Source organism: Phyllostomus discolor, chromosome 10 (genome assembly GCF_004126475.2).
Source record: "Phyllostomus discolor isolate MPI-MPIP mPhyDis1 chromosome 10, mPhyDis1.pri.v3, whole genome shotgun sequence".
Taxonomy (NCBI): Eukaryota; Metazoa; Chordata; class Mammalia; order Chiroptera; family Phyllostomidae; genus Phyllostomus; species Phyllostomus discolor.
Window position 1 is genome coordinate 35,097,376 of NC_040912.2, and position 23,521 is coordinate 35,120,896.

Consider the following 23,521-nt stretch of genomic DNA (forward strand, 5'->3'; position numbering starts at 1 on the left):
TGGAGCTTTGTGCCACTCTGGGGCCAATGTAAATATGCCTGCACTGCCTGGAGGCCAGCCCGGGACTAATGCCGATGCTGGGCCTGGCCTGATCCCCGTCTCCCCAGGGACGCGGCTCCACCGGGTGAGGGCAGCACCCAGTACCAGGAAAGGACGCTGAAGAGTTGGGGCTTCAAGTAATTAAAAAAACAATCACTTTTTGGTGGCAGCATATATTCTGTACAAACTAATAAATTCTCAACATCTCATTTGGTTAACTAAAAAAAATGTTTGTTTTTTGTTAGAAGCAGAAACATTCTATTTTATGTGATATTTCCCCCAAAGACTCATTGTATATCCATTGGTGCTTTTTCCCCCCTGAATTTAGGGAGCCAAAAGTAAAATTTACATACTCTGTCTAGCATAGAGAGGTGGATTTAATTTAAATTGATGTAAAAAATTTGCAGTTTAACAGAATCATTCTAGACATTTGTACCTTAGTATCAAATCCTAGAAGCCAATAATGTGAATTTTAATTACTATGCAAAGATATGATAATAATACAATAAGCACTATCTGGAAAGAGGTTAGGTAAACTCAAGAACGATAGTGCTAATGATAGTGGGGATAGGAATCATCAGGGTTTGCCAGCTATGCCAGCACTATACTAACTGCTTCCTCTAAGTACCTGCTATTCTCATAATTATCTTGCAAGGCAAGTATTATTAACTTCATTGTATAGATGATCAAAGTAAAATCTAGAAAAATTGAGTAAGAACCTATGTCCCGCACGTAAGGACCACTTTATAACCTTGTACTGTGGCTTGACAGTTCAAGGTCAATTGATCCCCCCCAAAAAATAACAAAATAAAGACCTAAGTTTAAGAACATGTAAAATTCCTGTCCCTCACCCACTGGGGCAATAGAGGGAGGACTTTATTTTCTCTAGAGAAGAGAAGTTGAGTTGTATTAAGAATCTAACTATTTTAGGAGTCCTGAAAAGTATTTACATTTTTCTCTGATTCTTGGTTGGCTTGGTTTCACAACTTCTACCTTAACCTTGATGTGTGATGCTGGCCATGAAGGTGATGGTGATGCTCTTCCATATCCCAGCTATGGGAACATTGTTTGGATGGGTGAGGACCAAAGGACCTCACCCATCCAGCAAAGAGCAGGCCAGCAAAGAGCAGGCACAGATAGGTTCTAGCCCTGTCTAGCCCCATCTGTCTGGTCCTGAGTTGGTTCACGTTCTAGGAAGCTGGGTCTCCCCTAGGGGTTTCTTAACTTTGATGGCTTTGTTTTTCAAACCTCCAGCTATACGGGATGTGAATGTGGCACAAATTATGGATTGTTTACTTATTGTGACATTTTCCCCTCATTTTCTGGTAGGTATCAGAAACATCTAGAAAATGCCAAAAAGATTGGAATTAAAAAAGCTATTTCGGCAAACATTTCCATGGGCATTGCCTTCCTGTTGATCTATGCGTCATATGCGCTGGCATTCTGGTATGGATCCACTCTAGTCATAGCGAAAGAATACACTCTGGGAAATGCAATGACAGTAAGTATTTCCCCCAGTGTGCATGAGGAATCTGAAAACATTGTTTATCCTTATACCTTTTCTTTGCTTTCGTATTCCTCCTTTTTGAAGGATGAGCCATGATTATAGGAGTTTTTCTTTTGGTGAGTCTTTGCTCTATCCTGTGGGCTGAGTTGGCTTCTAGAATACACAAGGTGTACTTATGGGTGGAGGCAAGAGAAGAGCATGGAGGAAGGCCTATTGAAAAACATATACAACATATAAAAGGAAATAAAAATTGAATAAATTTGTGAATGAACAAATGTGGATTGGAATTATCTTCATTCTGCCTTTGGTTTTTATTATATGGGAAAGTTAACAATATTATAGATAGGCCATATAGTGAGGGAATGTTAAGTTTACATAATCTAAAACACAAGCTATATAAAATATGAGATGAAAAGTTAGTTTAGCTTCTTTTTTTCAAAATGAAAATACCTTTACTTTAGGATTATAAAAATAATACATACTAGTTACAAAATGATTAGGTTACAGAATTTTAAAAATTAGGAATTAGTTAGAATTACTTATAATCTAATAATTCATATACAGTTAATGATAACTTTTATGTATCTTCTAGTTCATTTTCTATATGTAAATGCAATTTTTTCTTTCAAAACTGGGATGGTATTATGGATATAATTTTGTAACATTTTTTATAAACTAGAAATATTTTGTGACCATCTTTCCATGTTGGTGACAGTGAGAACAACATGTGACCGTTCAAATAGCGATCTTTTAAAACCTGAACTTCCCTATTTTTCCAAACAAAAGACACTGAGCACAGCGAGGCCCTTTGCTGATGACGCAGGGCCATTCTGAAGATTAATCACTTCGAACCATTTCCTGGAGCACTACCTCCAGACTCCATTGAGCTATTGAGGGCTGGATGAACGTTCAGAATTGCTGTGCCTTTCTTTTTTCTCATTTTGGTTTCCTCTCTGATTGTTAGCTTAGAAGCTCTCCACTTTTCTTCAGTTTCTTGCTTTCTAAATTTTATGAAGAAGGGAGACTGAATCCTGGCTTGGCTGCACCTTCGGTGATGCGTGTGCCTCTCTGGCCTTGTCTCCTCCTCTGCGGCCTGTGGGCAGTGGCAGCTCCACTGGAGAGTGCTGTCTGTCTCCATGGTGCAGGGGCCCAGCAATGGCCTGTGCTGCTCCAGTGCATTGATTTGATAACATCTATTTTGACAGAGGCTTTTTTGCTTTCTTACTGGTCCTTATCTGTAGTGCAGACAGTGGAGAGGTTGTGAGGGATATTTGAGTTCTGGTTATGGGTAGTACTGTTATTGTCTTCTGAGAAAAGCCAAATTATATGTAAAAGTTTCACCATGCCCAGAGAGGCAGGAGTAATTTATCTTCATTCGTTTTCCTCAGTTGAATTATGCTAATAATCTGTATTCCTGAGGCTGTATCCTTGGCTTTTCTATATCAGTTTATTTTCCTAGTAGAAAAATATAAAGGAAAAGGTGTTAAGTTTTGTGTGGTAGAGTACAGAATAATTGTGTAAAGGAATTATTAATCAGTGCACACAGGTGTAATTTAGTGTTTTATAACATGTGGACTAATCTTATATTTAAAATCTTATTAAAATATGTATGTAAAATGGTACTTTTTAAGGAAAATTCCATGGGGTCAATATCTACCATGTTTCATCTTGAGCATTCCATATATTCTATATATAGTTCAAAAAATATCAGAATAGTAATCCTGATGGAAAATGCTTCCCTCTGGTTGCATTAGCATCCAAATAGCATCATAGAAATAGGGTTGAAAACTCTTTCTGACTCTAAGTTCAGAAGAAGAGGAATAGATAGTTTGGCAAGCTAGACAAATACTTTGGAAGTTGAAGAAAACCACTTGTGCGATGAAATACTAGAGTAACCTTCAAAAATTTGTTTTTTTGCTAAAAAAATTTAAAAGGTTAAACTTGAACTCAATCCCTTGTATAATGTGTGCTTCCAACGAATCATATTTGATATAATGGAGCCCCACACAGGGCTGTTAACTTTTCCTATCCTTCTTTTGCTCAGGTCTTTTTTTCAATTCTGATCGGAGCTTTCAGCGTTGGACAGGCTGCCCCGTGTGTTGATGCTTTTGCCAATGCAAGAGGAGCTGCATATGTGATCTTTTCTATTATAGATAATGTGAGTTATTGATTATTTTGACACTGAGAAATTCCTTGAGGTTGGAGTAATTAAATCTAGCTTTAGTTTAAATATGAAGTCAAAGTTAATTATGTGAAGTTAACAACCTTTTCTTGGTAATGAATGAAATAAAAAGCTCATTAATATTTCTAAAAGTTTATCTTTAAGTAATATAATAATCCTGACCTCATTCTGGAAAGGTACATCTGTACATGCATTATTATTAGAGTTCAGAGCAAAGATTTTTGTCTTCCTAGTTTTTTTCCCCTTCTCTCTTTCATTTTGTAGCCAGAATGAGAATATTATGATTTCTATACAGGATGAGTGGGTGGAAAAGTTATTGGTGGGACCCAAACTGACAGTATGTTTTGCTGGGTTGCCCTAAAAAGAAAATGAGCTCTCTATGTTTGATATAATTTCAATCAATTATGTTGAATAAGTTGTACTGACTGCAGTGGAATAAAGAAAGTAGTTTTGATGCATTAAAATATGTCACTGTTTATGCACGAACTCCACAGAAGATAACTGAAAAGAAGATAATTCAAGTGATTCCTCTTGCTTCATTGATCTAAGTCATGGGAAAGTACTCAGCAATCCAAATTCATTGAAAGTTTACATTGACCCTCAATAACTTGGCTCCAACCAATTCTTCAGTCAGTCTTCACAACCCAATCCATTACATTTATTATTTAGGAAAAGCTAATTTTCACTAAATGATGAAACACCTGGCTATATCAATTATAGTTTATAGTATGTTTTGTTATTGCAGTTGTATAAACATGCATATCTGACCACTTAGAAAATTTATAAGGATATGCCAAAATCTTAAGCTGAAATATTATATGAAATAAAATGAGTATATCCCTTATGTTCTTTTAAGGAAATGCCTGTTTTCTGAGAATGAACATTTCCTGAAACACACACACACACACACACACACACACAATCTTTACCTTGGGTTCTATTTTGTGAGGGAGATTGTACCATTCCAGGCCTTATTTTTGGGATTTGCTGAATCATATTCCTAAGAAAATGCAATTGTTTATTCTGTTATAGAATGGTCATTGAATTTTGTTTTATTTAGAATCCTAAAATTGACAGTTTTTCAGAGAGAGGACACAAACCAGACAACATCAAAGGGAATTTGGAGTTCAACGATGTTCACTTTTCTTACCCAGCTCGCACTAATGTCAAGGTACTGTAAATAGTATTTATAGGAATTTCCAAAACAGATTTATTGTTTAATCATCTTAAGTAATCTAATGACTCTAATATTCTGATATTTATGTGGCTTTTCCTTTTGAGGTTATATTCCTTTATTTGATAGTATTTTTAATGAAGAAGTTGAAAGTTTTCCTTATTTTCCTATAAAGCTGTTGCTTCACCATATAAAAATCGCACCAGCAAAAGCAGTATACTGCCAATTTAAGGTGGTGTGTTCATCATCTGACACTGTAACACTTAACTTTTCTTCACTGCCAGTTATTTCTAATGAGATCATTCAGTATTTTGACCCAAATCCAGAGACAGTTGTAAGCAAGTTATAATACATGGTGAGGCAAAAGTAAGTGTACAGTTGTGAGTGTGTAAAACAGTTTATTCTTGTATTATTATTTATTAATTGTTGTATTATTTTCCATATGAACAACTATAAACCTACTTTTGCCCCACATTGTATTATATAAGGCTTATAATAACAATGTTATCTTTGAATTTTATAATTTCTACAGCTAAATTTTACAACAGATAATTTCAGGAATCCTGAATATTATAACTGTAGCCTAACCTAAAAATCATAAGGTGCTAGAAAAAGGTACATATTGTGTTTATCTGCAATTGTTAAAAAGCTAAGGTTATTTTCTTCCAGTAGCACTGTAAACAGTTTCTTTTTCCACTAGTATTACCAAAAGTTGCTATTTTAAATCTTCTGTCCTCCACTAATTTAAGACAACTATGCTAGATTAGATTGTTTCATACTACTTTATTTGGGGGGGCAGAGGTTGTCCATTTTCAATCCTCAATAGATTTTATGTATTTCTCATACTTCTTTCCACACATTAGTTTGTCTAGTTCTGTAGGAGTACTCAGTGTCATCTTGATCAGCCAATCATCTTCATAACGAGTTTTGTTAAGTCCTGGATTTTTTGCAAGAGCCTCATTAATTTCAGTTACTTCTGATAGAGGAGAATCGTGTTCACCAGCAGCTTCCACACTTTCCAAAGCTCCAGACCTATCTAGTTTGTTCAATTTTGTCCCAACTTCAGGCAGACTACAGTAAACATCTCCCAATGCTTCCTGTGCAAAATTGCTGATTCCCACTATTCTGATACCATTATCGGTTGTTCTCCATTCGTGTCACTCCCTGAGAGCAGACGAAGGTGGGGGGGGGGGGCCTGCGGCCACGGTGCAGCCTTCTGACAGCGCCTGCCCTCAGGCCCCAGGGCTGCAGTCCACAGGCTCTGTGGCTCTGTGCTGCTCCTTGCGCCACATTAGCAGGAGTGTGTGGCCTGGTGGTGGCAACCCAGCTTCTCAGCCACACTGGGCCCTTGCGGGTGGAGCCTATTTGATAGTTTGTCGCATTTGAAATTGAATCAAATGACTCCCCTTTTAGAATTTTGTTGTGAAGTGTTCTTTTTCTCCATTTTCCTCACAGATCTTGAAGGGCCTCAACCTGAAGGTCCAGAGTGGGCAGACCATGGCCCTGGTTGGGAACAGTGGCTGTGGGAAGAGCACGACGGTGCAGCTGATGCAGAGGCTCTATGACCCTGATGAGGGTATGGTAAGTGGGAAGAACCAAGTCCTCCAAACGGGGAAGCTAGGTACCACTTAGCTCATGGGAACTGTGTTTTAGTAACAAATTTGCACGTGAATGAAATTTTGGTCAAAGGGCTATGGAATTGCAATGTATCTGCATAACACATTCCAATTTGGGGGCTGCTTTAACAAGAGTATTCAAGATGATAAAAGCCAAAGAATCTACACAACACTCCTTTCTGTTACAGCTAAGCTCTTCATAACCCACTAAATCACCAGAAACCATCCACTGAGAAAATTATTTTTAAGGAATTATTGGGTTTGGCCAAAAATGTTTCATATCACTATTGTTGACAATTTGGTAATCAAGACAAAGACAGTTGAGTTTTCTTAAATGTTGGAGTGTCTAAAGGGGAAAGTAGAATAGTCTCAAGAAATTTTGGGAACATGGGGGACAGTAATAGCATAGGGTATATGGGTATATTTTTTCTTTGTCTCTTAAAAATTGTATTATAAATTTAAACCTACAAAAAAGTTGCATGTAGGGAACTCACTACAGCCTTCACCCATATTTACTAATTGCTTATATTTTGACCCATTCACTTTATTGTCCTCTCTCTCTGTGCATGGAAAACATAGACACACATTATGCACGTACACATGCATATTTTTTTTCTGAACCTTTGAAAGTAAGGTAAGGGCATCATGCCCCTTAACCCCTACATACTTCAGAGTACATTTTATAAAAAGAAGGACATTCTTTTATATAACCACAAAACAATGTTCAAAAGTAGTAATTTAATGCTAATACTAACCCATGATGTATATATTAACATTTTACCAACTTTAATACATTGGGTTTATGTGCTATGAAAGTGTATTATGGAAAAAGATAATTGCAAGTTACAAAAAAATATTAAAAAGGCATTGAAATAGAGATTATAGGAATTAATACAAAGTTTTTCTAGGACACATACATTACTTATTTATTTAATAAAATTAATAAATTTTATTAATGTTCCTGGAAATATCTGATATTACTAAGGATGAACACAGGCCCATCCTCATTTACTAAAGCAAACTAAGTTGTTTCAAGTGTTAACATTTTTCTTTATTTTTTGAAAAAGCACCAAAAGTATTTTGGTTAGCAAAATACTAACCATTGAGGATAAGCATTTGAAAACATTTTATTTTAAAAATTATTCCTGGAGTATTACATCTATTTTTAGAAAATACACATGTCAGCAGAAAAAAAAAAGCCCTCAGAAATTCAGTAACTCAGAGAATTCATGGTCCACATCATCATGTAACAGTTTTCTGCCACTGAAACTGTGGAGGAAATGCCCAGTGGTGTAGTCAATTAATTCACTTGTTCTTTAAACCTCTCTCCAACAGAAGTCAAAAACTGTAATAAAGGAAAGCAATAAGTTGGGACAAGTGATTAATGATATATAATCATGGGAAAACTATTTAATATTTGAGAAATTATGGTTGACCTTTGACAACAAGGTTTGAACTGTGCAGGTCTACGTATATGAATATAATTTTCAACAAGCACTGTAAATGTATTTTCTCTTCCTTATACTTTTCCTAATAATAATTTATTTTCTCTGGCTTACTTTATTACAAGAATACAGTATATAATACACATAACATACAAAACATGTACTGATCAACTGTTTATGTGATGGGGAAGGCTTCTGGTCAGTGGGAGGCTATGAGTATTTAAGGTTTGGGGGAGTCAAAAGTTATTGGTGGATTTTTGACTGCATGGCAGATCGGTTCTCCTGACCCCCACATTGTTCAGAGGTCAGTTCTAATAAGAATTTAAAATAGGATGTGAGTGTGCAAATCTTTCCATAATAAATACAAATTTGTAAAAAATTTCAAGAAATGGTCATCCTCATCTATAAATATATATAAATTTAAACAAATATAAGCTACCACCTCATATCTATTAATTAGAAAAAAAAACAGATTAAAATGATAAAGCCCAGAGCTAGTAAAATATAATGAAGCAAATACATTTACATATTCCTGCTGACATTATTAAAATCTTTTTAGAGGCTTGTTTATTCAACCTTTTTATTCAGCGCATAACAAATGCCCAACATACACTACTAATTGTAAAGGTAAGCACTTGTTACTAAAGAAGAAAAAATAAACCAGCCTGGTAATTCTCTACTTCTTCAGTGATCCTCCTTCCATATTCCTTGAAGGAAATCAAATATCCAGGAGGTGGCAAATGCTAAGGTAAATTTTGGTGTATTAAATACATAAAGTTAAACACCATAATGCCATCAAAATAATATGTAGACTAGGTAGGAAAGTAGAGATTTTTATTCAAATTTATAATGGTAAGAAAAAATAATGATATGTCAAAAATATATAAACCAAATCAGTTACGTATAATTATCTAACCATGAAAAAACTATGTATGTAAGGTGATAAATATCAAAAAAGAGCATATGCTTTTTTATTTCTATTCTTGCACATTGCTCCTTATTTCCAATTCTCATTCCTAACCACTGAAATAAGTTCAATATTATCTAAGATTTTTTTCATAACACATGAAAGAGCCTTGATGCTTTAGATATCAGATGGTTTAAAGTGTTTGATGAAAGTGTTCAATGTTTTTTTCAGATTAACATCGATGGGCAGGATATTAGGACCTTTAATGTAAGGTATCTGAGGGAAATAATTGGAGTAGTGAGTCAGGAGCCAGTGCTCTTTTCCACCACAATTGCTGAAAACATTCGTTACGGCCGTGGAAATGTCACCATGGATGAGATAAAGAAAGCTGTCAAAGAAGCCAACGCCTATGACTTTATCATGAAGTTACCTCAGGTAAAGTTTTGTTGATGTAGTTGCTGTCAAAATTAGAGTTCCCTCTCATGTGACTGAGTTCTTTCTTCAAAGGTTAAGCTAATAATGTTTGCCAGACAAGGTTGTCCAACTTTGCTAGGAAAGTCCCTTGAATTATTCAGTTGGAGGTTTAAGGAATACGGCCTGGTACATAAATAGTGTAAAATTTTATACAGAGTGTATTAGTAGTTTTTTAGGATTCAGTATTCATTTATTTTATTATAATTGACTCATTGCAATAGTCATAATGAAGCTTCATGTTGTCTTCATGAATTTCTAGACTCCATAGCCTTTTCTATTTAAAATATTCCAACAGCTCTTCCATGCTTTCTGTGTTGTAGAAATTTGACACCCTGGTAGGGGAGAGAGGGGCCCAGCTGAGTGGCGGACAGAAACAGAGAATTGCCATCGCCCGCGCCCTGGTCCGCAACCCCAAGATCCTCCTGCTAGACGAGGCCACGTCCGCCTTGGACACTGAGAGTGAAGCTGAGGTTCAGGCGGCTTTGGATAAGGTCAGTAGACACAAGACACCTGAAGAACCACAGAATTGAAACTTCATGAAAATTCTTGATAATGCTTTGTGAGTGCAGGTTGAAAAACAGAGCAAATGAAGCTCCCTCTGCGGGCTTTATTGATTTCTCCATCCTATCATGTCAAATTGCAGAGGTGGCTGTTTCATCAACTGGCTTGCTTTGACTAAGGTGAAGGGAGCTGAAAGCCATGGCTATGCAATGTGTGACTCATCTTTTTTTCCTTGCAGATAGGTCATTACTTTGATTCAAAGTAGTTGTGTAAAAATCTACCAAAAAAATCTGGTTACCTAGACACTGGTCTCACTGCAAAACAGTCAGAATACTTCCTTATTTTGTAGGTAGGAATATCATCTTTATTCATAAGGGCGAATGGATGATTTTCCAGAAATAAAGTTCAACTTCTTTTTTCTAAGCACATGAAAAAGAAGCAACACATTTTAAGGATGCTGAGTTCATGTGCCTGGCTCATGTATTCTAAATCTTTCACTATCATCTTTAAATTGAAACTTCACAAGAAGAACCTTTTCTTAGGTCCTGGCTCCATGGCTCAGTCGGTTGGAGCATTGTTCTGTGCACCAGAAGGTTGCCAGTTCGATTCCTGGTCAGGACACATGCCTAGATTGTGGGTTTGATCTGTGATTGGGGTGCATGCAGGAGGCAACCAACTCATGTTTCTCTCTCTCTGTCTCGAAAAGTCAATGGACATATTCTCAGGTGAGGATTAAAAAAAAAAGAATCTTATCTTATCTTAGGACACTTTCGGCTTCGGTGCTGATGTCATCTGTGATAACAAAGTGTAAAAACCAGAGTCAATGACACTATATTAATGAGTTTCAAACACATAAATATCATAAATATATTTGATTTGAGATAGTTCAGAGATAAAATGCTCAAATATCAGGTTCTATCAAGATTACCTCCTACAATTTTATTTTTTAAAATATATTTTGTTGATTTTTAAAAATTGTATTTATATGCTATTACAGTTGTCCCAAATTTTTCCCTTTGCCCCCCTCCACCTGATATCCCCATTCCTTCTAGCAATCCCACCCCTTAGTTCATGTCCATTGCTGATGCATATAAGTTCTCTGCCTACTCCATTACCTATACTGTTCTTGACATCCTCCTGTCTATTTTGTATCTACCAATTTGTGCCTCTTAATCCCTGCACTTTTCCCTCTATGTCTCCACTTCCCTATCCCAAACTGATAACCCTCCAAATGATCTCCATATCTATGATTCTGTTCCTGTTCTGCTTGTTTGCTTAGTTTGTTTTCTATGTTGAATTGTTGATATTGTCAATTTATTGCCATTTTAATGTTCATATTTTTTATCTTCTTCTTTTTCTTATATAATTCCCTTTAATGTTTCATATAATAATGGCTTGGTGATGATGAACTCCTTTACTTTTACCTTGTCTGGAAAATACTTTATCTGCTCTTCAATTCTAAATGATAGCTTTGCTGGATAGAGTAATCTAGGTTATAGGTCCTTGCTTTTCATCACTTTGAATACCTCCTGACAATCTCTTATAGCCTGCAAAGTTTCTTTTGAGAAATCAGCTGACAGTCTTATGGGAAGTCCTTTGTAGGTTACTGTCTGCTTTTCTCTTGCTGCTTTTTTTTTTAAGATTTTATTTATTTATTTTTAGAGAGGGAAGGGAGGGAGAAAGAGAGAGAGAGAGAGACATCAATGTGCAGTTGCTGGGGGCCGTGGCCTGCAACCCAGGCATGTGCCATGGCTGGGAATCGAACCTGCGAATCTCTTGCGGCTTTTAAGATTCCCTCTTTAGCTTTAACCTTTGGCATTTTAATTGTAATGTGTCTTGGCATGGTCCTCTTTGTGTCCATCTTGTTTGGGACTCTCTGTCCTTCAGGACTTGACTGTCCATTTCTTTCACCAAATTAGAGAAGTTTTCTTTCATTATTTTTTCAAATAAGTTTTCAATTTCTTGCTCTTCCCTTTCTCCTTCTGGCACCACATAATTCATATGTTGGTACATTTAAAGATGGCCCAGAGGTTCCACAGCCTATCCTTGTTTTTTTGAAATTTTTTTCATTTCCTGCTGTTCTGACTGAATGCTTTTTCCTTCCTTATGTTCCAAATTGTTGATATGATTCTCATCTTCATCCCCTCCACTGTTGGTTCCTCATAGATTTTTCTTTATTTCATTTAATACAACCTTCATTTCTGCGTGGGTCTTTTTTATGCCATCGAAGTACCCAATGATTTCCTGGAGGATCTTGATAACCAGTGTTTTGAACTGTGCATCTGATAGGTTGCTTATCTCCATTTCATTTAGTTCTTTTTCTGAAGTTTTGTTCTGTTCTTTCATTTGGGCCATATTTCTTTGTTTCCTCATTTTGACAGCCTCCCTGTGTTTCTTTCTGTGTATTAGATAGAGCTGCTTTGACTCCCTGTCTTAGTAGGGTAGCTTATTGTAGAAAAGCACACCTGTTAAGTTGTATGGGGTGGAGCCTTAGGTAATCTCAGGGGTGGGGAAACCTGTTCACCTCTCTGTTCCTCTGTGTGGGGAAGGGCTCTAAGAGGGGACAATGCTGCTGCCTGGCCTCAGCTTTGCCAGAAAGGAAGCTATCTCCCAACACTTGTACTTCACTTTCTCCCCATATGCCGCTGGTACCCTTCTAGCTATTGCCCTGGTGCTGAATCCCAGAGTAGGTGGGTCAGCATGAGTCCAAAGTCTGTTGCGGGCCCTCTAAGAGGCATCTCTTGAGAATCCCAGTTTCTTCCACAGCCCACCCCAACTGGTTTCCACAGCCAGAAGTTATGGGTACTTATGTTTCTGGTGGAACCCTGGGCTGAGGGTGGTCTGGACTGGGGCTAGGATCCTTTGCTCCTGAGGTATCCCTCCCATTCTTTACCTACCACATGTGGATGTGGGACCACCCATTCCTTTCTCCACACCTTTCTGCACCACTCTGTGTCTCCATGACCCTCCCCACCTCTCCTAACCTCCCCACGCCTCTCTGTGCTAATCTGTGTCTTTGCCCCTCCTACCCATTTGGATGAATGTTACTTCTTTAAATCCTTGGTTGTTAGACTTCCGCACAGCTCGACTTTCTAAAAATTCTGGGTGATATTTGTTTTGTAGTCTAGTTGTATTTTTTGCCATAGTTGCTGGTGGAGGTCTAGTTTACCTGGCCTCCATCTTGACGGGAAGTCCCTCCTACAATTTTAGAAATAAGCTGTAGGAAGCTAACTTTCTCAGGAAAGTATATTCCTGAATTCAAAGTAAACCCAACTGCCTTGTGTGCTATAAACTATAGTTAATTAATGCTTCCTGGTTTATCAGATTAGTATTTTGGCTTATCTTATAGAATTTAATGACAATTAATGAGAAGATAATTATTCCCCATAAATTCTTGCACTGAATTACATTGTTTTCATGTATATAAAGTCTTGCTAAGGAACCAAACTATAATATATAGGAGAATGGTATTTGGTTAATTAAAAGTGACTTAAAACAAGAAATTGTTTAAACATGCATAAATTAAACAATTAATTTTAAGTTAAAATATATAAATAGGCATTCATGTATTGACACAGACTTTTTAGCATAAAGTCAGGAGAATAAGAGAGATATTTGTGGGGGAAAAAATAGTCCCATTCAACCTTAAGGCCTAGGTGCTAATACTTTGTAAGATATAAATATTAAGTATATTATCCCTTGCTGTACTAAAAGAAAAAAATCATTCGAGTTGTTGTTTTTTATTATCTGGATCCTGAATGTAGCCTTGCAGGTTTTAATTTGTATTTGGACAAATTACATCACTCGATTTTAGCAATTTGTGTTCTGTAAGATTATAGTCCACCCCTCAGTCAATACCTTTTGTGTATCCACTTTAAAAATAGCTGATGAAGCCCTGGCTGGTGTGACTCAATGGTTTGAGTACCTGCCTGCGAACCAAAGTATCGCTGGTTTGATTCTCAGTCAGGGCACATGCCTGGGCTGCGGGCCAGGTCCTCAGGAGGGGTTGCGCAAGAGGTAACCACACATCAATGTTTCTGTCCCTTTCTTTCTCCCCGCCTCTGTAAAAGTAAGTAAATAAAATATAAAATAAAAATAGCTGATGAATCATTCATAATTTTTTAAAACCCCCAAGAAAAGCCATTATCAACTTGGAGCAGTGATTAAGAGCACAGGCTTCGGTTGAGGTTGGAGTTCTGGATTTATTCTCTTTTAGCTGCATGACCTTGAGCAAATCAACCTCTCTAACCCTAAGATACTACAGAAGTGATTAAGGAGGGAAGAGAAATAATGACAATTGAAAAGATTAAATGAAATACTACACGTAAAATTATTAGCACATGCCTCACATATGGGAAACCCTTGATATTGTTAGCTGCTGTTATGTTAATTACTATTACCATGATTATTATTAACCTTATTGATTACTAAATTGGTTACCTGTTGCTGCATAACAAACCATTCCAAATTCAGGTGTAAACCAGTAAACCTGTGGATGGGCTGGGTGGATCTGCTGTTTTCACTGGCGCATTATGGCTGCATTGTCCTGGAGGGTCAATAAAATGGTCCAGGATGGCTTCACGCCTGGTTATTGGCAGTTCTTCTCATGTGGCTTCTTGTGCTCATACTTGTACTCATTTAATAGGCTTTCCTGGTTTCCTCACACAGAAGTCTCAGGCCAGGAGCCCCAGAGGCAGAAGCTATAATATATCTAAAGGTTTAGACTCCAGAACTGGTATGATGTCACTTTATTACATTCTTTTGGTCACAGCAAATCACAAGGCTAGCCCAGATTAAAGAAGGGAGGAAATAGATTCCACCTCTTGATGGGTGAACTGTAAAGAATCTGTGACCAAGCCCTGGCTGGTGTAGCTCAGTGGGTTGAGCGCCGGCTGAGAACCAGGCATCGCAGATTCAATTCCCAGTCAGGGCACTTGCTTAGGTTGCAGGCCATGGCCCCCAGCAACCACACATTGATGTTTCTCTCTCTCTCTCTTTCTCTCTCCCTTCCCTCTCTAAAAATAAATAAATAAAATCTTTTAAAAAAAAGAATCTGTGACCATATTTAATCTTCCACAGCACACCCTCTGCTACAATTATTTACATTTTGCTCCCACATGCAACATAAACTGACCTCTTCCACAACCCTCAAAATTTTCATATATTTTGACATTGGGCTCAAAGTAATGACATCAGGCTCAAAAGTTTAGTTTCTGAAGATCCATATGTGGTCCCGATAAGGATGAGGTTTTTCATGTTAAGCTCATTTTGATCCAGAGACCTATAGACTAAAGAGACAAGTTATACTCCACACAAATGCTCAACACATAATGGTGATGCAGGGGCAGGATAATCATAACTACCATTTTCCCTTTTCAGAAAAATGGGAAGCATATAGCAGTTGGTGGTCCCTAACAAGTCTGAAATGCATTTGGGTACATATTTGCAATTATCCCACTTCTCCAGGGAAGGAGAATGTTCCTTGATTAAGGCCAATTCTGCCCCCAGTAGTGGGTTCCCTAGTCCATTATTCTCCTTAGTTTGGGGTCTCCATCCTCTGGATCCTCCTTCCGAGAGGCCTTTTCTTTTCTAAAAGAAATGACCTGCGCCTGTAGCTGAGTAGTTTTCTCAGCATGCTTTCTGCCCATAGAAATTTGGGACACAGAAGCCTGTTAACATTTTTAATTTTATCAGTCTCCTTTAGTCCAAGCTGATGGACCCTTTTAAAGACTCAGTTTTCTTAGGATATGACTATGGTTTACTCAAGCCCTTAACACTACACCCACAATTTTTTTCAAGACAAGCCTCTCTCTGTTTTGGGATGCATGTGAAACTGCTCTGAGAAAATCCTTACTTATACGTTGTAGAAGCCCTTTTATCAAGCTGAGACTGTCTACTACAATCTGCCCTCAATCTTTTAGAGATTTTAACAAGAAAAAAAAATCTCATATCCACACCCTGAATTGATCTTTGACCTCATTTCACTGATGATTAATACTTCATTTTACCCAGCAAATACTCTGGGTCTTCTATGTGGTCTCTGAATTCTCCTTGAAAATCAAATAGCTCCTTCTTTAGCTCATCACTCTCTTCCCATACCTTGTATCCAGCCAGTGGAATGCAATTGGTACTTTCAACATTCTGTTTAGAGATCTCTGGAATCTCTTTAGCTAAATGTACAAGTTCATGAGATAAAATATTTTTCTTACAAGGTACTGCTGGAATCATTTTTCCAATTATCCCAAGGTTACATAACCCAAGCAGCCACCCTCTTTCCAGCATCCAATAGTAATTTCCTTACTTTTCTCTGCTAACAATATCATCAACTCCTTTCAGTCACTGCCTACCACTCAGCTCTCAATCACAAAGCCAATGTTACGTGTTTTAGATTTTTGTTATAGTAGCACCCCAATCTAATTACCCATTTTCATATCCATTTCTTTAAGTCAACACTTAGTGGTTTGGCTGGCATGGTGCCCCTGCTGGTTTTTTCCTCATCTCACTCAGGCAGCCACTTTCAGCTCAGGGTCAGCTGGGCTGGAATGTTCCAGACGGCCTCAAGCGTGTGCCCGGCCCATGATGGCTGTCACCTGAAGCAGCTGGGTTCTCCGCCACGAGGCTTCTCCTCCACCAGTAGACCAGGCCAGCTTCCTTTCACTGTGGTTTCAAGGTAGTGTTCGAAGATGGCGAACACACAAGTTCTAAGGCCCCTTGAAGCCTCAGCTCCAGAAATTAAACAAACATCAATTCCTTCACATTCTTCTCTGGTCAGAACAAGTCCCAAGGACTGCCCAGATTTGAGGAGGTGGAGAAATAGACTCTCCCTTTGGATGGGAGTAGCTGCAAAATGTTTGTTGCCATGTTTAATCTACCATTGTTGCTATGAATAGTTTATAATCTACCTAACTGACTCCATGCTTTGCAGGATAATTAAACTGATGTATTTTGCAGACAATAAACTGTATCTCTGAAAGGGAAATCCTTATTACTGTACTCCCCATGATGGTTATAGTGAGTCAATTGGCCAGTCATTCTAAGTTACAAAACAACTTTCTTTTAACATTGGAAAGTTGAATTTTGTAATTTATTATGTTTCCTCTGAAGTATAAAGACATATCAGTGTTACATCTATCATTATCCTTCTCTGATTACCTATCCTGGAAAAATAATATTTTCCTTTTGTGGATCCTTTACATATCAATCAGTACCTCTCATGTGATAACAATAGCTTACCATAGTGAGCTATTTACTTATATGACCCAGAAAGAACAAGCCCCTTAAGGGACAAAATTAATAAATTGTTCATATTTGTATCTTTATAACACTCAGTCCAGTGCCTTGCACATAGTACAGCTTAAATAAATATTACCATGGTCCAGCTCATGGAGATAATTCATGTTTGCGGTAAAAAAGAAAAATGAATGACCATCTTAGCCTTTGACTAGATAGCAACTATTTGTCAAAAAATAAGTTTTTAAATATAAGATCTTAAAGGATATCAAACCAGACATAAAATTTGATATTTTGATTTTTTCAAGTAAATCAATAACCACAAAGTTTCATACCTGCATGCATTTGCTTACTCATAGCATCACCATGCAGGAGGGGTAAGAAAAGAGCCAACAGTTAGCCTCCATGGTGATTTTATGAAACAACTCCAAAAGGTTTCATTTTACGCTTTTTTTCCCAGAAGTTCCAGAAAGGCTAATGGATTAGTACCCCCTTTGTTTGGGCCTGCCTTTCACCCCTGCACATCCCAAACTAGTACAAGGTCCAAATCTCTTAATAGTGGGTGTCTTTGAATCTAGGGTGTTTATTTGCCAATATGTTATCATCATTAGGGTGTCTGAGAAGCCAGGGAAAAAAATCTCTTTGTGTCAAATCTCTACTCTGGCCAGAAATTTTTGGTCAGGGGTGACAGTTACTAACTTAAATTCACAAATATATGCTTTGTGTATTTGGCACACCAGTCAGTCACTCACAAAGTTGATTCCAGTCTGTTTGTTTTTGTTTTTGTTTTTGTTTTTTGGTATTGATATAACATCAACCTGTTACCATAATGATAACATAGCCACTGTTAAAAATTTATTAATCACTGTTAGTATCATGAATATATTTAGAATGATCATGTTTTTTTCCCATATGTCTTTGGGCCAAGCCACATCAGTAAAGACTTATGGATGCTTCTTTGGCACCTGAATACTAACAATCAAAGAACAGTCTTAAAAACGTCCAGTAGAGCTGTGCTCGTCTTCCTTTTTATGGCTTAACTCTTTTATATTTATTTAAACACAGTTGATTCATCTAGTTATTTTAGACCAAGGACTGAAGTTGAAAGATCACACTATTTTTTTCCAGGTGGCTACACAAGTGGCTCAATACCATTTATTATATAGTCCATCTTTTCCCTATTGATAAATAATGCTGTATTTATCATATATAAATTCTTAATTGTTTTATATCTCTTTCTGGACTCCATTTTGTTCTATGGGTCAAATTGCCTATTCGTGTGATAGCTCCCCCCAGATTTTACTATTTTAGTTGTTGTAGCATTTTATATTTTAATTTAGAGATAATCCCCTCTCATCTAAATTTTTCAGAATTTTTACGGCTGCCCTTTTTTAAAACTTTGAGATATAATTTACATACCAGACGTTCACCCTCTTAATGTGTATAATTCATTGGTTTTTAGTGTATTCACAAGATTTTGCAACCATCACCACTATCTAATTGCAGAATATTTTTATCATCCCAGAAGGATACCTTGTACCCATTAGCAGTCACTCACCATTCCACTCTTACCGCAGCCCCTGGCAACCACTAATCTACTTTCTGTCTCCATAGACTTGCCTAGTCTGAACATTTCATGTCAGTGGAATCATATGGTGTGTGGTCTTTTTACTGGTCTTTTCCACTTGGTATCATGTTTTCTATGTCATCCATGTTGACACATGCATCAGAATATCATTCCTTCTTATGGTGCAATAATGTCCCATTGAGTGGATATATACATTTTGTTTATCCTTTGAATGACCGATGACCATTTTGAATTGTCCCACTTTTTTGCCTCTTAAGAATCTAGCCTCTTATTTTTAACTTGTATTTTTAACTACTTGGCTGAATTAGGCTATACCCTAATGACCAACCCAACCAGGCATTATTGCCTGGTCATGCCTGTCAGAATGGCTACCATCAATAAATCAACAAATGACAAGTGCTGGTAAGGATGTGGAGAAAAGGGAACCCTTTTGCACTGTTAGTGGGAATGCAGATTGGTGCAGCCACTGTGGAAAGCAGTGTGGAGTTACCTGAAAAAGTTAAAAATGGAACTGCCTTATGGTCCCGCAATTCCACTTCTGGGAATTTATCTGAAGACAAGCAAAATATAACCAAGGACACTGAAATAGAGGACAGGCTCACGGTGACCAGAGGGGAGAGAAGAGGGAATTTAAGGGATCAGTGGGAAGGGCTCACAGGAACAAACTTAAAGGACACATGGTCATAAACTAAGGGGAGGGTGGTAATGGGAGGGAAGTGGGGAGGGTGGGAGGGGGGAATGGATTGGGAGTAAAAAGGAGAAAACTGTATTTGAACAATGATTAAAATATAATAATAAAAAAAAGAAATACAAAAAAAAAAGAAACCCAGAACACTGATTCGAAAGAATATATGCACTCCTGTGTTCATTGTAGTGTTATTTACAATCCCCAAGATTTAGAAGCAGCCCAAGTGCCCAGCAGTAGATGTGTAGATAAAAAAAGCTGTGGTACATTTACACAATGGAATACTTCTTGGCTGTAAAAAAGGAAATATTTTCCTTTGTGACAGCATGGGTAGATGTGGAGCATTATGCTAAGAGAGATAAGATGATCAGAGAAAGAAAAATACTAAATAGTTTCACTCATATGTGGAATCTAATGAACAACATTATCTAGCAAACAAAATAGAAACTGACTCAGAGATACAGAGAACAGACTGACAACTATCAGATGGTGGGGGGTTGGGAGGCTGGGTGAAAAAGTCAAGGGGATGAAGCAGAACAAACAAACAAACAAACAAACAAACAAAAAACTCATTGCAAATAAAATAAAATCCTGTAGGAAAAAAAGAAACTATTAGCCTAATGAGCATCAAGAAGAGTAACCATTATTAATGACATAGCAAAAATAATTTGATGAGCATTTTCCAGGGTTTATTATTTATTTATTTATTTTGTTTCATACATTACTTTATTGTTGTTCAATTACAGTTGTCTGCATTTTCTCCCCACCCCTCCCCCCCACCCCATTCAAACCCACCTCTCTCCCTTGCTTCCACCCTCCCCCTTGGTTTTGTCCATGTGTCCGCTATAGTAGTTCCTGGAAACTCCTCCCTCCACTGTCACCTCCCCCCTCCCCTCTGGCTCTTGTTAGATTGTTCTTAATTTCAATGACTCTGGTTCTATTTTGTTTGCTTTTTTCTTTTGTTGATTACATTCCAGTTAAAGGTAAGATCATATGGTATTTGTTCCTCACTGCCTTTTTTTTTTTCACTTTCCAGGGTTTAAATGCCCATGAATAAACCCACCAAGTCAACATGCCAGTTCACTGAGCTACTTAGAGGGATGATTTGTAGATTTTAGCATGTATAAAAAACCACTTGGGGCACTTATTAAAAATCAAACTTACTAGCCCCACATCAGAGGTTGTGATTCAGATGGACTTGGAGCTACATTTTTGAACTGTTCAGACCCCAAGGTACAGTGTCACCTAAACTGCCTACATGCAGTGCACCAGAATCACAGGTAAAATCAGGCACTTCAAAAGCAGCCTACAGAAGTGCTCTGGAGAAGGCTGTAGGTGCCGACAAGTCCCCTAACGTGTTTCTGCTGAAGTCCCTAGCATGCCATATAATAGGCCCACGGCTCCTTGGGCAAGTATGAACACACTTGAGAAGGGTCAAACCTTTCTCCTGTTTCTTGAGTAAAGACTGACACTACTTACACCTCCGGACTTACCCATCCTCACACTAAAGGGACTGGCCTCCTGTCTGATCCAGAGCTCACTTTAACCTTTTATACATGAATGATGCCTTTGTGCCCTAATCACACAGGGAGGGTAAGCTGCTGTCTCATCAACCGTGGACCAGTCCGCCAAGTGCTTAATTGTGCATGTTAATTGACAGTGTGTGGACATTGTAAACCTACTGCCCTGCACATTTGTCCTTTCCCCCTTCAGGCCAGAGAAGGCCGGACCACCATTGTGATTGCACACCGATTGTCCACAATCCGCAATGCGGACGTCATCGCCGGGGTTGAGGATGGAGTCATCGTGGAGCAGGGAAGCCACAGTGAACTGATGAAGAAGGAAGGGCTGTACTTCAAGCTTGTTAACATGCAGGTATCTGCTTCCCAGGAAGTATTTCTGCTGTTTGCTCCTCGATATAATATTCTTTACATGATTAAAATATTATACAACTAATGTCATACTGAGGATTAAGTAGTATTCAGGAAGATACCTAAAAGTATACATTTGAGACTTTAATTCAGAATCAGTGAAGTAGTCCTGAAAGAGAAAAAGGTGGGAGAGGAGGAAAATAAAAGAAAATGCCTAAAACATTTTGAACTTATTCCTTAGACAGAGATTCTTAATTGCCTGGGTGGTGGGGGGTGTTCAATAACAGGTCCTTTTCACCATAAGATTATGGAAACTCAAACTGGTGGTAGGACTCAGAGGGCAATGCCAGGATCTCTAGTGATTAGGGGAGGTTCTTATGTGATTTTAAAATGCTTCCCAGATGACCCAGTAAGACTGATAGCAAGCACCATATGGCTAGGAATACAGGCATGCCCCCGCGACACTGAGGGTTTGGTTCCAGGCCACTGACTTAGAGCTAGTATCACTAGGAGGTGATCCTAATCTTTTTCGCTGCTGGAGGGTCTTGCCTTTAATTTGTAAAACTGCACTACCTGTGAAGCACAGTAAAGTGAAGTGTGGTGAAAACAGGGTAGGCCTACAGTTTGCTTTTGTTAAAAAAATTATTCACTCTAACTCCTAAAACGGGTGATATTGGTAATCATCAGTTTGTCTTATTGAACAAGACATTTTACTGTGCTTACTCACTTGAGCAACTTTGCAAAATAAATACCCTAAAAATATTTTATCTTATAAATATAATTCCTGTATTTGTAAAAGTATATGCATTTGCTTTGATATAACTGTGACCAGCATGTACATATATATTTTTGTTCCTTTTACTTAGTATTTCAGATCCACATCACCCAAATACTATTTGTTTAATGGGTACTTAGCGCTCCACTGTGTTAATGTGTAATTAATTGCTGAGTCAGTTCTCTAAAGTTGGATGCTTGGTTTGTTCCCAGTATTTTTCTATTCTAAACATTGCTCTCGAAGCATGAGGATCAAAAAACGTTAAGTAAAAAATTTGCTTCATTTTCTGACAAGTAACTTAAGTTCTTTGTGCCTCAGTTTCTACATTTGAGATAGTAAACATACCATGCTATGTTGTTATAAGGTTAAGAAATAAGTGCTTGAATATACTAAACACACACACACACACACACACACACACTCTCTCTCTCTCTCTCTTTAAAGGGTTGAATTTAATGGTATGTGAATTATGTCTCAATAAGACCGTTCTAATCTTTAATCTTTAATCAATTTAATCTTTAAAAAGAAGCACCTGACACAAAATAGTTGCATGAGAAATGATATTTATTGAAATGTACAAGCTCCCTAAGTGAAAATATCAAATGAAATGATAGAAAGTTTTATAATGTTTGCTTCATTTTGCCAGAGAATGTTCTCCAGCAGCAGGAGATTAATCATGGTGTGTTTGCTAATTGCTGTCGGTCCTCCAATGAGGTCACCACTTTCTCCCCAGGCTGACCTACTTCTGTGTCCCTGAAACAAGGACCTTCCACTCCCACCAGGACCTAGGCTGAGGGACTGCTGAGGGGATAGGGCAGCTCTGACCTTTCTCTATCCTGTTTCCTAAGTTTTCTTTCCTGGGAAAAGTTGTATGACTCAAGACCGAATGGCAGCCTGGTGTGATTGAAAAGGGCTGCCATCAACTAAGCAATGGCTTGGGCACATCCTTGGGTTTTGGCGTCCTTGCATGTTAAGTGAGCAGAGCCTACATTGAGACAACCGCTGATGTTTCCACCAGCTCTAGCATTCTGTGATTCTTAGGCCCTTTGAAGTTCTCCACCATGATACCCATGCCTTTCACACTTCTGATCTGGGTTTGCCTTACCTCTTACTTGCTGGTGCTGTTGGACAGATGGAGGAAAGGGCTGCAGGGAGCCTGAGGACTTACTAAACACTCCTACTACCGCTGCTGCTTTTCTGCAAACTCCAGAGTCCAATCTGGTGTTGAAACACCCTTGTCTTGGTTTTGTTTCTAAGCAGAATGAACACAGCTTTTCGTTAGGTGGGCTGTTCGGTCTCAGTTGTTTCTTTGAACTGTACCTTAATTTTCTCAGATTGTAAATGTAAGGCATTCTTATTTCTTAAAATCCAAGCATTTAAAAAATTCAATCATGAGTATCTCAGAAATTTGAAAGTTCCCTGTAACCCAAACTTCTGCTGATAGCTATTTGGTCTTTATTTTTCATCTTGGTAGCCTGAAGAGCTAAAGAGTAACTCCATATTTCCTCAGTTATTCATGAAATTGAG

General features: G+C 37.9%; 1 protein-coding gene across 4 annotated transcripts in view; it reads left to right on the forward strand.

The window, feature by feature from the left end:
- ABCB4 (ATP binding cassette subfamily B member 4) overlaps positions 1-23,521 on the forward strand; it is a 74,564-nt gene that overhangs the window by 20,166 nt on the left and 30,877 nt on the right. For all 4 annotated transcript variants that reach the window (XM_028525905.2, XM_036010664.1, XM_036010665.1 and 1 more), the window contains 7 exons: positions 1,369-1,540; positions 3,591-3,704; positions 4,789-4,899; positions 6,358-6,483; positions 9,102-9,305; positions 9,665-9,835; positions 21,062-21,223. In XM_028525905.2, coding sequence (XP_028381706.1) covers positions 1,369-1,540; positions 3,591-3,704; positions 4,789-4,899; positions 6,358-6,483; positions 9,102-9,305; positions 9,665-9,835; positions 21,062-21,223 — 1,060 coding nt within the window. The remainder of the gene's footprint in view (positions 1-1,368; positions 1,541-3,590; positions 3,705-4,788; positions 4,900-6,357; positions 6,484-9,101; positions 9,306-9,664; positions 9,836-21,061; positions 21,224-23,521) is intronic.